This window comes from Megalops cyprinoides, chromosome 25 (genome assembly GCF_013368585.1).
Source record: "Megalops cyprinoides isolate fMegCyp1 chromosome 25, fMegCyp1.pri, whole genome shotgun sequence".
Lineage (NCBI taxonomy): Eukaryota > Metazoa > Chordata > Actinopteri > Elopiformes > Megalopidae > Megalops > Megalops cyprinoides.
This window is the reverse complement of record NC_050607.1, coordinates 1,966,147-1,982,561: the sequence shown is the minus strand read 5'-3', so window position 1 is coordinate 1,982,561 and position 16,415 is coordinate 1,966,147. Positions and strand designations below refer to the sequence as shown.

General features: G+C 50.8%; 1 protein-coding gene across 1 annotated transcript; it reads right to left on the bottom strand.

Annotated features, from left to right (window-relative positions):
- Window positions 1-2,300: 2,300 nt before the first annotated feature.
- mov10l1 (Mov10 like RISC complex RNA helicase 1) lies at window positions 2,301-11,883 on the bottom strand. The gene is made up of 26 exons (XM_036519644.1): window positions 11,805-11,883; window positions 11,353-11,540; window positions 11,098-11,257; window positions 10,677-10,789; window positions 10,037-10,224; window positions 9,753-9,890; window positions 8,678-9,133; window positions 8,326-8,520; window positions 8,118-8,232; window positions 7,688-7,865; window positions 7,486-7,553; window positions 7,188-7,279; window positions 6,886-6,944; window positions 6,685-6,797; window positions 6,473-6,557; window positions 6,184-6,365; window positions 5,812-5,958; window positions 5,541-5,662; window positions 5,259-5,358; window positions 4,865-5,011; window positions 4,129-4,302; window positions 3,806-3,955; window positions 3,104-3,211; window positions 2,762-2,902; window positions 2,555-2,643; window positions 2,301-2,359 (listed from the first exon to the last, which is right to left on the bottom strand). The coding sequence occupies exons 1-26, from the start codon at window positions 11,881-11,883 to the stop codon at window positions 2,329-2,331; spliced, it is 3,618 nt and encodes a 1,205-aa protein (XP_036375537.1). The 3' UTR covers window positions 2,301-2,328.
- Window positions 11,884-16,415: the final 4,532 nt, after the last annotated feature.

The window sequence follows — 16,415 nt, the reverse complement described above, 5'->3', positions numbered from 1 at the left end:
TAAATCCCGAATCAACGAGGTTTCTTAAAAGGCTCCGGTAAAAGATGGCAATACCATGTGGACAGCTCTGTCTTCAGCAGGCAGGGGAGATTCCTCGCCCAAGACTGCCGAACATGCGCCTGGTGAGAGGGATTACTCTCCCCCAGTCTCCCCTCAGGCCCCCTGCAGATCTACTGACTGACAGCTTCCCTGTCGGCTGCCTACAGCTGTCAGGAGCCCATGTGCTGGGTTACCCTGCCAACCTGCATGTGCATGGACATATTTTAGCAAGACTGTTCATCAACGGGGAACACTGTGCTTCAAGCATCATTGTTATACAGCATATGCTCTTATCCAGAGATGTAAGCAAGTTATTTACTTGTGTAGGTTACAATTTTATCAGTTTATACAACTGGGCATTTACTGAGGCAATTGTGGATTAAGTATCTTAATATCCACACTGCTGTGGTGACACAAATGGCAATGAAAGCGTTTACCACTTATATTTCATAATGATGTTCAATGGATGAGGGACAGATAATACCTTACTATATATAGATATACTTACTGTTCTCAGTTCATGCTTTCACTCCACACAGGGACTGCAGTCACTTGCAATGGCTGCTTTCAGAGTTAAAAAAGTGCATTTTATTGCAGTCAGTCACCACATGACTTTTCCCCTCCTGTGCCATCACCCAGGTTGGCATAATTTATCATTTTTCCTTTGATTTAGATATAACCTAGATGTGATAACCTAGGTGTGAAAGGTAACAACTCTCAATCTCAGTAAAGGTGTGACTGCATAGGGAATAACATGTTATTTTTTAGACAGTGAACTAAGGAAAAAAGCTCTGATCAAGTACCACAACAAACGTCAATGATACTGCAGCTGGGGTAATACTAATTGCTGGTGTACAAACCACATTTTAAGGCCAAAGGTACAAGTAACATCTCAGCACCCAGATTAGCCCCATCTCTAACACAGCGTCTGTCACGAAAACGAGGCAGTTCGCTACAGTATGAGAAGCAGGTGAGTTGTTGTGCTGGAGACACACAGTACCTACAGAGGAGACGTGGTCAGGACAGTGGCACCTGAGTGTCACATCAAAGGCCAGGAGGCCCAGATAAAAGCCGTCTCCTCCCTAATGATCAGAGCCCATGGAGCAGCCTGTTTGAACAGTCACCCCCCCCCCCCCCCACCCCCCAGTCTCCTGCTAGGCTGTCAATCAAGCCTCTGCGTCTCTGCGGGCAGACGCTCTCACACCACTGTGTAAACACAAGCACACTCCCCAGCCCTGTGCATAGAGAACACCACTCTTCAACATCGGCTGCAACTGCAATCACTGTCTTCTACACCACCGGTTACAAATAAGATCACTGTCTCACAACCTTTTACAGAAGCCACCATACCGACTGCATACAGACAACTACTGCGCTTAAATTCAACACACAAATGGTCCTTGAACTGGGATTCCATGTAATTTTTACACATTTAAACTCATTCTTAAGTTTATGCGTGTTGGGAAACACATCATTTGAATATCATTTAACCAACTGAACATCAGGCATGGTGGATTCAGATACAACATTTCAGTATCAATTTGCTCCAGTATCAACAATAATATATTCTATATTAAGAAAGTTAGACATCAGTTTCCAAAACCCGTTAGAAAGAAAAATGTAGTAGGTAAAGAAATTCTTTCTACAGCACCATCTAGTGTGGTGATTAAAAATTGCAGAAGTGGTCAAGGCTTTCATCTGATCCTCCGATCACATCAATTACATCCTGACCAGAAAGAAACGGTGCTGTATTTAAAACACTTATTTAACATACAGGCAAACAGGCAAGGCATTATCACAGATACCAATATCTGTCTCTGTTATTGGACTTGCAACAAATAAATTGAGTGAAGCATAAAATGGCAACATGCGCGGCACATATTTCATCTTCATCTTCATCTTCGATTCACAGCCATGATTCCCATTTGGGCGTTTCATAAGGCAACCCATGCGGATCAAACAGCGCCACTGGAGGACCACAATGCTGATGAGCTTCCACTCCCAGCCAGGCACTCAAGCCTGTTCAACTGAAAGCCCGTTCAGCTTCCCTCCCCAGCTCTGAGGACACTGGTGCTTTACAGAGGTGGAGAACCTGCCAGAGAGCAGCTCCCTCCAGGATTAAGGAGTGCAATGTGGCCTCTGTGCACTCAGGATGAGACAGGTGAAGAGAAGGATGCAGACACGCCGCAGTTCAGGTGATATATAAGTTTTATTTGAACACAGCAAGGAGGTGGACACCGTGGAGCAGCCGTGAGTGAGGTGCTGGTGACAGCTGCTGGTGGTTCCCCTTTATTTGGAGTCCCCCCTCTCATCCACTCTCCTGCAGAGAAATGAACACATCGCAGGTTAGCATTAAAATACCAAAACTGGCATCACCGAATGTCTCCCCTGCCGTTTCTTTAAATGTGGGTTACTTTCTTTTGCCTCTTCCTGATAACCACCAGCATAATAGCCCACGTGCTCTCTGAGCTGGGACATGCTATTGCTGCAAACATACACACACACACACACAAACCTGCATGTCTGGAGTGAGGCAGGAGGGTCACAGCCCAGGAAGGCACCGTTTTCCATGGAGTACTGCAGCAGGGCATTGAAGCAGGGGTCCTGCAAGCAGCAGAGCTCGTTAAGCATGACTGCTGACGGCGGTGACACAGCGATGACTCCTCCTGTCACGCAGCACCTGTGCACAGGTGGCGGAAACGCAGCAGGCACTGCGGCTCACCTTGACGAGGACGTGCGGGTTGCCCACGACGATGAGCAGCGCCTTGGGGCGTGTGATGGCCACGTTGAAGCGCTTGGGGTTGGAGAGGAAGCCCAAGGCGCACTGTCCATTCTCCCCCACTGCAAGCTCATTGGACCGCACCTGAGACACACACACACACACACAGGTAACAGCACACTCACCTGTACACCTCACCTCAGCACTCCTGTTTCAGGCAGTGACCTGTATGCACAGTCTGTATACACCTGTGCCAGCCCATACGAGGGTTCACCATAAAACTGACTGCATGACCACATGGCTAGGGAAAAAGCACACGTAACCCAGGCCAGACGGGTGCAGTACCGTGGATAGGAGGATGATCAGGAACTCCTGGCCCTGGAACTCCTCCACGGAGCCCACTTTGATGTCCATCAGCCCCACCCTGTGCAGCAGGATACGCATCTTCTCCACCTGCGGAGAGCAGACACAGGGGTGAGGCTCACACCGGCTCAGCTCAGGGGAGAGGAGAGCAGACACAGGGGTGAGGCTCACACCGGCTCAGCTCAGGGGAGAGGAGAGCAGACACAGGGGTGAGGCTCACACCAGCTCAGCTCAGGGGAGAGGAGAGCAGACACAGGGGTGAGGCTCACACCGGCTCAGCTCAGGGGAGAGGAGAGCAGACACAGGGGTGAGGCTCACACCAGCTCAGCTCAGGGGAGAGGAGAGCAGACACAGGGGTGAGGCTCACACCAGCTCAGCTCAGGGGAGAGGAGGAGAGCAGACACAGGGATGAGGCTCAGACCGGCTCAGCTCAGGGGAGAGGAGGAGAGGAGAGATCTCTCAGTACTCTGTTACTCAAGATGGGCACATTTTCATCTACCAGCTTGTCAAGCTTAATGCCTCGTTTTAAAGACACCAGTAAATGAGTCACTGAGAGGATGATCTGGGCTCTGGTTAGAATGAACTCCACACTGCAGGGTAAAACACACACAAGAAGATACAGTCCTTCTGCATTATGTACAGTGTATGTGTGCTCAGAGTGATGGTGAAATGTGCATGTCCCACCTGCTTCCTGTAGGGGGCGATGATCCCGATATCCGTGGCAGCGATGGGATTGTAGAGCCTCTTGGCCAGCTGGCAGCAGTACAGCATGACCTGGATGGCCTCGCTCGGGTTGAACCAGGAGGGGTTGTTGCCCTCCCTCATCTCAGTGCCCTGAGAGAGAGAGAGAGAGAGAGAGAGAGAGAGAGAGAGAGAGAGAGAGAGAGAGAGGTGAGGGTGAGAGGTGAGGGTGAGAGAGAGAGAGGCCCCAATCCCACAGGGACAGCCTCCTGGGTCTCCCTCTCACAGCCAATCAGAGGCCCTGATCCCACGGCCCCCGCCCTCACCCGGACCCCGTGGAAGATGAGCGGGAAGCCCTTGGTGGGCAGGCGGTTCCAGTGGCAGAGGGCGTCCACCACGGCACGCTGGGCCCGCACACACAGCTCCCCAGCGTAGAAGAGGCGGGAGGGCAGGGCCAGCAGGGCCTCATGGGAGCGGTAGTTATACACCAGCTTGGTCACCTGCAGGAGCGGAACGAGATTGGGCTTTACCCATGTGACCAGTCACAGGTGACACTGAGCCCGCTTCTCTCACATGGTCAGTGTGCACTCATTCATCCACACGCCATAGGTGCCAGTAATCAACATGCAAGCAGACCGGCAGGATGACTCATCGTGACTGTCGTTAGGTTACTAGGCAGCAGTGTTCTCAGCAGATATTCACTCTCTCAAAATTCCATTAGATTCAATAGCTCCGTGCAAAATTTCAGAAAGTGGGAATCAAAGATCCATACCTGGGAAATACCATAACAGTTCTGTGTTAATAACAGTGGGCCTAAAATGTAAATGGCTAGACAAAGGTTTCCCCATACAAATCAAACCAACCAGGTCAGAACTACAGTGTAGAGCAATCCAGCCTGCAAAATGATAACTTTATCTTCAGACCATCTCTGGTTTGCATCATCTTCATAAAACGATCAAACAAAAGAATACGACAAAATGACTCACAGGTGAAGGTCTGCAGCCCCTGTGTCTAGGGGGACAGGGTGGGGTTGTCATAAACGCGGCCCCCGCTATGACTCACCAGTAAGGGGTTGTAGCCCCTCTCGTCTCGTGAGTAGAGGGGTGTGGCCATCAGACGCTCCAGCAGAGACACCCCCAGGCCGAACGCAGAGGCCAGCCGAGACTTCACCACCGGCCCCAGCTGTTGGGGGTCTCCGGACAGAACTATCTGAAGAAGGGGGGGGGGGGGGGGGGGGGGGGGTTGACACACTATTACCCAGTTTTCTTTAACAGGTGTGGTTATTTGGTTATTTTAGGTTGTGTGTCAAGAATGGAATTTTGTCTCTCTCTGGAAATCAGCCGTTTTTAAATACGGTTCATTTTGGCTGAGATGATTCAGGATCAGTAGCGGGTGTTAAATGTGTGCCGTGGAGATGCTGCTGAGGTGTGCTGAGGTGTTCTGAGGTCAGTCTAACCTGGCCGTCTTTCTCTGACAGCAGCCCCAGGGGGATCAGGGTCTCTGGCTCGGTGGCCTGACCGGCCTCATCGATAAACACGTGTGTGAAGTGGCCCACGCTGAGAGAGACATGGCATTACATTACATTCATTTAGCAGACACTCTTATCCAGGGCCACTTCCAGCACACAAGAACAGAAGTGTATCCATTCCAGTTAAATGAGCAACAATGTCAGACTGGGCTAACAACACTCCCAGACCAGTGACTGAGTACACCCACCGCCCTGCCCCGCCCCCCTCACCGCAGGCCGATCTGGTAGAACATGCCGGCGCTGGAGCAGGTGCTGACCACTATCCTGTGGAAGGAGGCGTTTCGAAGATCCTCTCCCGCCCGGCAGTACGGCCACAGCACCTCCGGGACTGACTGGGGGGTGGTTATGGGAGGGGCACTTAGGTGTCTCTGAAGTTTGCGTGTGATCACAGCAGCCGAGAGCAGCCACTGCGTCTTACAGAAGGAATGGAAAGCGCCTTACAGAGCTAAGCAGAAACATGTACTGTATGTCCCTGCAGTACCTCTAGCTGCCTGCAGGTGGCATTGATGCGCACCAGGCTGGCACAGCGCAGGAACCCGCTGTAATGGAGCCGCAGGCAGATGAGGTCTGAGGCGCTGTTGGAGGGAGTGCACACCAGCAGGCGGCTACTGGGCACACGGTGATAGACCTGACAGGAAGAGGAAGTGACATCATACCGAGCGGGTGACGACAGATCACCCCGATCCTGCTGTCACCAGCCCCACAGCCCCACCTGTTAACAGCTGCAGTAACAGAAACAGACTAGCAATACTATGACCGTCAGAAGGGATTTATTTCCCCAGTCTGTGGCTGTGTGCAGCATTTAGAGTTGGCTGCCCTTTATATACAGTGGTTGCCATGGAGACGCCCACACCTGCAGAATGGCCTCAATGAGCGTGATGGTTTTGCCCGTGCCTGGGGGTCCAAACAGGATGTAGGGGGTGGGGCGGCACTCAGCCGCCAGGATGCGCTTGACGGCCTCCACTTGGGCGGGGTTCAGGTAGGGGTTGAAGAACTGCCCTGGCTTTGGGATCGGCCTGCACTCCACACCAGAGTCTGAGACCAAGGGAATGCCAACATAGTTATGATTACAGAGTGAACCTGCTCCAATCAGCATCAATTTACACCCAAAACTACGCTGTGTCCCGCCTAGTAACAATCACCTGGTTTGGTCTGGGTTGCCACGGACACCATGTCGATGAACAGGTTCAGTCCATTTTTGCCATTTTTGCAGGGAGAGCCCTCCCCCTAGAAACAAAAATCAGACATTACAGTCACACGTCTGTCCTCGTCTCAGAAGCAAAGCTGCTTTCTTTTAACAACAGAGCCATGGCTGGTCTTTCTGTTTAACGCGGCCTCTCTGAGGTCCTCTCACCCCCACCCCCTCCGGGGTCTCTCCCTCTTCCTTCCCAGCGGTGTCCGCAGGGGCCGGCCCCCACTCTCCCGTCCACAGCGGCGTCTGCAGCTCCACGCTGGAGGGGAACAGCACTGCGTATGCGGGGGGGGGGGGGGGGGGGGGGTGTAATTAAACGGCAGAGAAGAGGAACGCAGGCTGAGGAACAGAAATCCAGCTCACCCCTCTCTGCAAAGTGCTTGGTCTGGGCCAGGGCACAGTGGCATCGGCGCATGGTCAGCCTGGAAGCACAGCATGACATCAGCACAGCGGCCTGACACACTGAGACACAATGAGTGTGTTCAGCTTTCATCAGCCATGCCAATACACACAAATTCAGAGAAATGTTTTTAAATGTGTCACATTGCCACAACAGAAGAAAAGGTTTATACTTTAAAGACAAAAGCACGTTTTAAGGCTGGTTTCACCATCAGCCAATGCAAATGCAGCCCCCCCCCCTCTCAGAGGAGGTCCAGGTTGGCTACCTGTTGAAGGTGAACTCCACATCCAGAGGCTCCCCCAGGTAGCGGTGCTGGAAATCGCTGTTCACTCGGAGACTCAGATCCTCATCACTGATCTGGAGTCAGTGGCAGAGGGAGAGCAGGCACAGCCACGATCACAAGGCAGGGTCACACAGCCGAGCCCCCTCACTCACGCATGCACGCACACACACACACGCCCCAACTCCACTGCAGTGTCACACTGCGAGCTGTAACTCGCACCTGACAGACTCTCATTCTCAGCACTGAATCCTGCCCTTGGCTGTAAGATATTCCCCTGTACCTCAGTGACATAAGCGATGTACTCCATCACCACCCCATCCAGCGGCTTCTTCAGCAGAACTTTGTCACCTGCACATCACACACACATAATAACAACTTACCCTGGCTGACACACAGAGGAGCTGTACAGCACAGGTAACTGAGTCTGATGGGTCGAGAATCCGTGCATGAGCTCCGGTGGGCGGAGCTCTGAGCTCTCTCACCTATAAAGACGCTGGGCCTGCCCTCGGCCACCCCAGCCACCTCCAGGTGCAGGTAGGCGGCGCTCTTCCTCAGGAGGGCGCCAATGAGGCTGAACTCCCGCAGCTCCTGCTCGGCCTGCAGCTCCTCCAGCCAGAGCAGGGCGGAGAAACGGGCGTGCATGGAGGCAGGGGACAAGGGCTGCAGGGGGGGGGGGGGGGGGGGAGACACACGGGGTTACACACAGCCCAAACACCATCACGCTGTGAAAACACTGCTGCAGGCAAAGCCTGAATACCAGTACACTGCTACACAAAGGGGGAACACTAGCACACAGACCCAACCCACAGCATGGGGGGGGCTTCAGGGGGAAGGGGAGTGAGAGGAGGAAGATGGACAGGTGAGGGTGAGAACAGACAGGTATGAGGGGCGAAAAGGGGGGAGACGCGTCACCTCTCCCAGCTCCGGCTGAGCCACGAGCAGGTCTCCCTGTCCCTCCACACAGTCTCGCAGCGCCTGGGGCACGGGGTAATTCGGCAGGTAATTCGGCAGGTGGCGCTTCATCATCCTGTGCAGGCAGAAGCACATCAGCTCACAGACGCAGAGCAGAGAGACAGAGCACTGCTGCGGCGCCGCCTCGAAGCTCAGACGGGCTCGTTACCGGATCGGCGGCGGAGCCATCACAGTGACCACCCGCTGGACTCCCTGCTGTTTGCGGAGTGGAGCCGCTGGCCTGTAGGGGGCAGTAGGCTGCAGAAGCTTCTCTTCCTGACTGCTCACTGTCACCTCCAGGCGCCTCCCAATGGTGAAATGGGGGAAATGCAGCAACAGAAGCTCAGTACAGCGCCCCACATTCCTGTGGGGGACAGAGAGCACAACTGTCATATCCATGACAACCATCTGTCTGTCTGTCTGACATGACACCATACAACTGAAGAAATGAGCCAAAGGAGCATCTATACTGCAGCACACTATGAATGGCGATATCTACGCCCACGTTAGTGTACACTCACTTGGCTCGGCAGCTCACGGTCACGGAGATCTTCTCTCCTGGGGAAATCTGCACATTTTTCTCCTCTGTTCTTATTGCGGGTTTTTCAGCACAGGCCTGCAGGGGGAGCTCTGACTCTGTGGCCTCCTCTTCCTCATCACTTTCCTCCGTGATTGTGTTCAGCTCCGGAGCAGGCTCCAGAAGCAGGGGTAACGGGTAGAGGCCGAACCTGGCCATGGAGCCCACCAGAGTGTGCCGGTGCAGACAGGTCAGGTGGGGGCTTGAGGGGAAGTAGAATCCTCCACAGAGGATTTGGGGTACGGCAGCCCGACAAGGAGCCCCCTTTCCTGCCCCGGGCTGTGAGTGTGTGTCAGGAGGGGCCGCTGGTTCGGTGACGGGGCCAAGGGTGAATTGGCCCTCCGAGCCCCAGCCTGCAAACTCACAGCACTGCAGGGTTTGGACCTCAGAGCCCTGGTTCCTGTAGGACAAGGGAGGACAGCAAGCACCACGCAGTGGTCACTGAATGACCACAGCAGAGTCAGTATGGATCAACTGCTGTTTGCAGTACCATCCAAAAAACACACAGTGAAACTGACTTTTCCCACTCTGCTTACATTTACTCATTTAGCAAACGCTTTTTTCAAAAGCGACTTACAACACGAGGAATACATTCAAGCTACAGTATGAAGGGAGGCCTTGTAGTAGGTGCGAAGTGCTAAGGGAGCTGTGAGGGATAAAGCAAGACAATGCAGACAGAAAGGTGAACCGATAAGTGCTATAAGATAAAGTGCAACAGAATAAGGTGAGGGTTAGAAATGTTACTATGTTAGGCGAGAAGGTGAGTTCGGAAGGTGAGTCTTCAAGGGATTCTTGAAGATAGAGAGGGATGCCCCTGCTCTTATAGCCTTTGGTAGCTCGTTCCACCAACGGAGAACTGCCTGCGAGAACTGCCTGGACTGGGCTTGCCTTGCGCATAGGGAAGGCAATGCCAAAAGTGCTTAAGTAGCTGTGAAACAAAAGCAATATTACTGTGTGTGTGTGTGTGTGTGCGCGCATGTGCACGTGCACACAAGCATGCATATACATGGCTGACTCACTCTATCCAGATGAGCAGCTCCCGACTCTCTCCCAGCATCAGGGTCCCAAAGACAGCCTCATCGCTGACCAGCAGACCGGCCTTATTCTGCAGCAGACTCTCCATCTCCGCATCCAGGCTGGACTGGGGTGAGCTCACGCTGAGGAGAGCCAAGGCGCTCATCGTGAGCTCACGCTGAGGAGAGCCAAGGCGCTCAGTGTATGGCTGGTGCTTCAGCCGAGCTGCACCGGGCACTATTAACACTATTAACGCTAATGACACCCCTGAGTCGCTCCCCGGACGTACCCGAGCTGTTTGGGGGCCATGCACAGGGCCCTCCAGCAGTAGAAGGACTGGCTGCTCTCCAGCACCACCACGCTGACCACGTCCCCCGGGGACGGCCGGTAGTGCGCGGGCAGCAGCAGGGACTCCAGGCTGAAGAACACGCTGTCCTCCACCACCCCGCTGCCGCCAAACACGCTGGACACGCGCACCTGCGGACGCAAGAGTGAGGACGGGCAGCCTGCAGGTGTCTGCACCGCCGCACCGCCGCACGCGCACACGGGGAGAGACACCGCAGCAACCAGCGCCTTCCATTCCTGCCTCTTCACAACAGCTGCTCTGCTTAAACATACTTCCTGAAAAGAAAGGCTGGGAGGCAACAGGCTCTAGTACTGACGGGGGAACGGGGGGGTTCCGGGAGGTCATAAGGTCAAGGGGTAGCAGTGAGGCATAACAGCAAGATGCAGGGCTGGTAACCAAAGCTTGCCAGTTCGACTCCCTGCATGGTTGCTGTACCATTGGGCAAGGTACTTAACCCAGAATTGCCTCAGTCAATATCCAGCTGTATCAATGGATAAGACCGTAACCTATGCCAGTCAATCTGGATGAGAGTGTCTGCTAAATGCATGTAACGTCATGTAATGTAGGGGAAAAGCGCACTAACGTTGTCCATTCGGCGGTACCGTAACGGAGCCACAGAGTGGGCCTGGCTGCTCCACTGGTTGGGACTGATGAAATACTGAGCCTGGACCCAGTCCCCTTTCATCGGCTCAAAACCTGTGCAGCGGAAAGACGGGGGAGTTTATTCCTACATGCAACATCACAGAGGGTAACACTCACTACCGACGTTTGTTATGAAATAAAACTTCAAACACATGTCTTCTGTAGATGGATGATGGAGTTTCTAGGGAACCCAGTAACTCGTGCATACATTCAGCCTGGTCAAGCCTGTCCCAGAAATTTTCATACTTCATTTTTTTTTTCTGGAGATCAAAGACTACTGTATACATTACTGGCTACTGTTACAGACTCTCAGACCGAGCTGAAGCGTCCCGCTGCAAGTCCAGCACTTGGACTGTTAATACCTTCACACAGTGCCTGGCGGGGGAAAAACGTGGTCCGATTGATGAAGCCTCCGTCCTGGTCACATGACGTCACTGTGCCAATCAGAGGCTTGAGCTGGCTGGTTGTCGACTCCTGGCACACGCCTCCACCTTCTCCCCAGCTGTCACAGATCGGCTTCACCTACAGGACGAAGCGCAAGAGTACCGCACACAGCACGCAGGCATCAGCCGCAGTCTGGCAGCTCCGGCTCTGCGCAGCCCGCCTGCCCTTCTCACCCTGATCGCCCTCCAGCCTCCGTGGGCGCCGCCCCGCACGGCGATGGCCTGCACTTCGTCCCCGACGCGCAGCGGCACCCCTCCCACCACCTCTGCGGCGGTGAAGCAGACGCTGTCATCTATCAGCCCGTAGTCCTGGCACAGCCTCGTCACCACCCCATCCCGTACCTGCTGGATCACGTCCAGTCCTAATACAGCAAAGAAGCCGACTGTGGATCTACATGCCATACCGTCACAAATGCAGTACATACCCCCCTCAATGACAGTACAGCTCTGTGGTACTTCCCAAACAAAGTCTGGCACAATACAGTCCACAAGCAGAATTTGAGTATCTCGAATAAAACGTATAAACTAGCCACTGCCCACACTGGGGTGAACGAATCCATCAGTTGACCTTTGCAGGAACTCGTCCGATGTGTGAGTGTCGGTGGCTTTACCTGCTCCACAAAAACCAGGGTCGTCTTCTTCCTCTGCCCTTCTCCACAACGGCGACAGCAGTTTGGCGACCACGCATTGCACTGTTGATACCATACCTGCAAAATGCAGCTGATGGAGCCAATAAGGCAAAGTCATTTTAAGGCCCTGATCATTCACTTCGTTCCGTGCGAAACACAAGACAAACATGATCTGGCTACGGTTTAACAGGTACTCGCTAGATGTTTGTTATTTATGCGATATGGCCTTGCACGTATATTTGCAGGAATTTCCTTGATGCCTTAATAGTGCAGCTACCGAGCTAGGCACATATGCGCACAACAACTTCATTATTTCCATAAATCTAGCGCGTCAGCTAACTTACAAGTCGTGTAGTAGCTGTGTGGTCGACCTAACTGAAAAGCACCCTCGTGTCGCTTGCAAGGTACCACAGCGACGTAGCTTACTAACAAAACAAACATAATATACAACCAATATTCAGTAGCAGCATATACGATGTGGCACTAATCTTATCCTTTCTTTGCACCTAGCAAGCTAGCTGGCGTGTGCGTTTTCTCCAAACACTTGTTTGTGGTGTGATTAATGTTCGTTCAACACTCACTGTCAGCACGTTGCAAACTCTTGCAGAAGCGTAGCTGAAAGACCGCTCTCTGAAAAACTGTCTAACGCAGCAAGAATGAAGAACGGAAACTGTCGCACCCTAAGATGGTTCATGCACACCTCTAACTCAGCGTTCGTCAAACGTAGACGGTTGTAAGGCGATCTTTTAACACTTTTCGCCTTCCCGTTTCTTAGCGATCCGTTCAAACAATAGAAGAGCGGCCACACACTGCAACCTTGTCACGTGATCAAAAACCCACGCATGAAATAATGCACAACAGCATCGTCACATCAATTAGCGAATTGAAATAAAAGGATAGAGAACAATGAATACGGAGAGTTGCACCTCTTCGAGACACGCTAGATGGCAGCGCTGCGGAAGTTGTGGTGGAAGATGCAGTAGTAGAAGGCACATGCGTGTAAAAACCATGTAACATGTCAGCCATATAGAAACCAGCCGGCTGAATAACAGTATTATGTAAGAAAACAACATACAAAATAGCTGGTAAACGGTATATCTGTAACTCAGCCTCCTCGTGATCACTTATAATGTAGCCTACATGTAAGGCTTCAGTTCCTCATAAAATAATTTTACTTCTGTACTGTCTCCTTGTAGCAATCCTCAGATGTTTCTGAGTAATTATGTGGTGCATAGAGTTGATGAAGCAGTTAAGAGGTCGTATGTGGTGTGGTGGAGCAGTGAGAGAGCTGGTTGAGCTGTCTAAAGACAAAGTTGCTGGGTCTCTGGCTGACCGCCAGCTGGAGGGGTTTGTAAGGGTCTTTGGCAGTGGCCACAGCATTCCTGCATCAGAGCTGCACAGATGACAGCCCTCGACAGAAGGCTTACCATTGGTGGATTCCTTCATCGGACACCTTCTGTGGTCTGTCATTTTGGCTATTAAAAATATCTCTTTCCACAGCTGGGTACCTCATTACAGCTGAACACAAAAAAACTGATTTGTCATTTTGATCTTAAGTTTCTTGTTGTGGTATCACAGATGTCAAATGATTGCTCTTATGCAACCCTGAGTAATCTGCACAGATTGACAGGTAATCTGCATTAGAAGGGCTGTTGTCAGTGCAGCTCTGTGCAAAGACATGTTTCTTATTTTGGTTATGAAATACTTCATTGTACGTTATCTCTGCCCATAGTCTGTCGGTCTTGAAGTGGTTATTTTGAGTGCCTGCTGCCAGTTGCTTCCAGGTTTTTGAATACCTGAGGAAAATGTTTCAAAGAGACCACTGTTTCTGACATGAGAGATTTGTTTATCCGACATCCATCCAAGAGTATGACATAAATGTTAGTTTCTGAATTATTCATCTTTCTCTTTTTGTCACATTTCCAGTACCAAGTTATATAATGGTTTTTTGTTTCAGGTAATAATTTCTGGAACATGCATTACATACAGAGCCCTGCATTGAAATGACAAGAGTTCAGGTTTTACTTAGTAATGCATTACATTTAGTGTTGCCAATGCTTTCTTACAGTTGATTGTCAGAATCCATGGATCTCAATCGCTGTCTTTAATCAAACGGGAATGGACACCCATTCCTTTCCAAAAATACTCATTGTGATATGTTTATTACCATTCGTTTCCAGTGTGTAATATATTCCAGCCACAAATGTGATTCAGCTATATCTGCCATCAACATCATGGTTTATTTGTGAAGCAAATATCTGTGCCATGGCTGGTTTACTGTTCTGCTGTGCTCAGTATAATTGTTTGCTCTTGACAGGGGGATTATCTTGGGGAACACAGTGTTCACCTTATAGTTTTTGCAGCTGACATTGTTTCTGGCAGCTGACATCCCTGACATTGTAGCCCGCTGTCTTTAGTTCTTTATTTGCTGCTGTTGCACTATCCTGAAGCTAAATCCAGGATCTTCTTCATCTTTTGTAGGTTCAGGTACATCTTATTTCCTCATTGAGTCGTTGCTCCCCTTACTGTATTGCAGTGCTTAAGAGCAATGGCACTGTACCATCTTTTATTTTCCACTAGAGGGCAGTGTTACTCATCTATCTTCACGCGATGTGTAAGTACAAATAAGGCAAAACCCTGAGCGAAAAAATCTGAAAAACACAAAAAATCTGAAACACTCTGTTATTAATTTCAGCCAGTGCTTCACCAACCCACTGAGATATATATTTTGAAAAAACAGAATGTCCTAATTTCCAGTTGTTATCGGAATTAAACAATCAAAACACACAGCGCACCCTAATTGCATATTGTTTGACATCAATTTCCTCCTCCCAGTCATGAGAGAAATAAATAAACAAGAAAGCCAAACATGTACAAACACACACCAAATCAAACATGATTCAACGGGATGGGTTACGTGAGGTCACGTCCCACGCCGGGGGAGCGGGCATGAATGTGTGGGATTGTGCTGCGGACGCGGGCCACATTTCGGTATGCGCGTCTGTCGACTGCATTCACTGCATCCTGACGGTGACAGACCGCGGCACAGAGGGCAGGGAGGCGTCCGCCTCTCTGTGACCTCATCACCCGGAGCACAGGGGCAGGTGGGCCTGCCACAGCCTCACACGGCTCTGTTACTCTGTGCAGGAATGCCTTCACATGCTCCCTGCTCCCACTGCCGGCCCTGCGAGAGAGAGCAGAGCTACTCACAGGCCCCCATCCTTACACTGCTGTTAGCTAGCAGTAGGTGCACTGATTAATTGCACACAGTGCTGTTTGTGTCAGTGATTTATATCTGGCTATAATACACTGCTAACGGGACTGTTGTAAAGACCCATCGCCCAGAATCCACATTCAGAGGAGAAGTCCATGCTGCAAGTCTGAACGTACGTATACACACCACATTACTTTGTGAACGTATTGCTTTTTTTTTTTACGTAATCACATACGTCAACAAAAAAGGTTATTTGATCATGAAATTGATGTAATCACAGAGGGGATGAGACAGACATGTAGAATTAAAATTTACTAATTAAAACAGTCTTACAATATCATAAACAAGTAAATCTCGAAAGCTAATGAATATGAATTGTCTTAACTCTTCTGTATAATTGTGGTCTCTCTCTGTGCGTTTGAGTAATTGTATTTGCAGTGGATACAGAGACGTGAGCTGATGTGGTGTGCCATCCTCTGGGGCCTCTTTGATCCAGCGTTAATGAATGGCAGTGGTCTCATTAGGCTGATCCCTGCAGTGGGGGTCTGTGAGTGAGGGGGAGTTTGATTTCCCCGGGGACGGGTGAGGGGACCCGGACAGAGAGGCAGGGGGCGGTCTGCTACCCTCCCCAGGATCCTCAGTCTGATGTCAGAGCGAAAAATTCACATCAGTCACAGACTGTGGGGGTGAGTCGGTGATAAATCTGCCACTCCAGTTCCTAAAAAAACAGTTTACAGACGTGGAGGATTGGTTCAATGTTTTATTCAGCATGAATTTGTTAAATTCACCCAATGCTTTAGTGCTTTAGTGATGCACAACTGCAGCAGGGTAGCAGTGGAGCACAGTGGTAAGGAGCAGCGCTACCAACCGAAAGGTTGCTGGTTCGATTCTCTGCTGGGGCACTGCTGCTGTACCCTTGGGTAAGGTATTTAACCCACAGCTGCCTAAGTAAATATTCAGCTGTAAAAATGGATAACATGTAAAAACTGTAACCTATGTAAGTTGCTCTGGATAAGTACATCTGCTAAATCACAATAATGTAATGTAATGTAACTATGTTGCTGTATTAGTCACAGAGGTAAGTGGCCCCAGGAAATGAGGTGATTTAACCTACTAGAATGTCTAGAAAATAAAACTGGTACACAAGAGTACTGGTGTGGAATCTGCACTAATGAGCACACTGTAGTCCATGTGGGGTGTTCAGCAATGTCACTGATTCACATTCGCAGAGGTGATGTCAGAGGAGCAGCCACACTGACGGGACAGGGCAAAGATAACTTAATTAGACTTAATTAGATTAATTATGTTTTCATTGGTCACCATAGGGATGACATGCAGGGGTATACCACAACAGCTAACAAGATGGTACAATGCTGTCTGCTACAGTAAATACA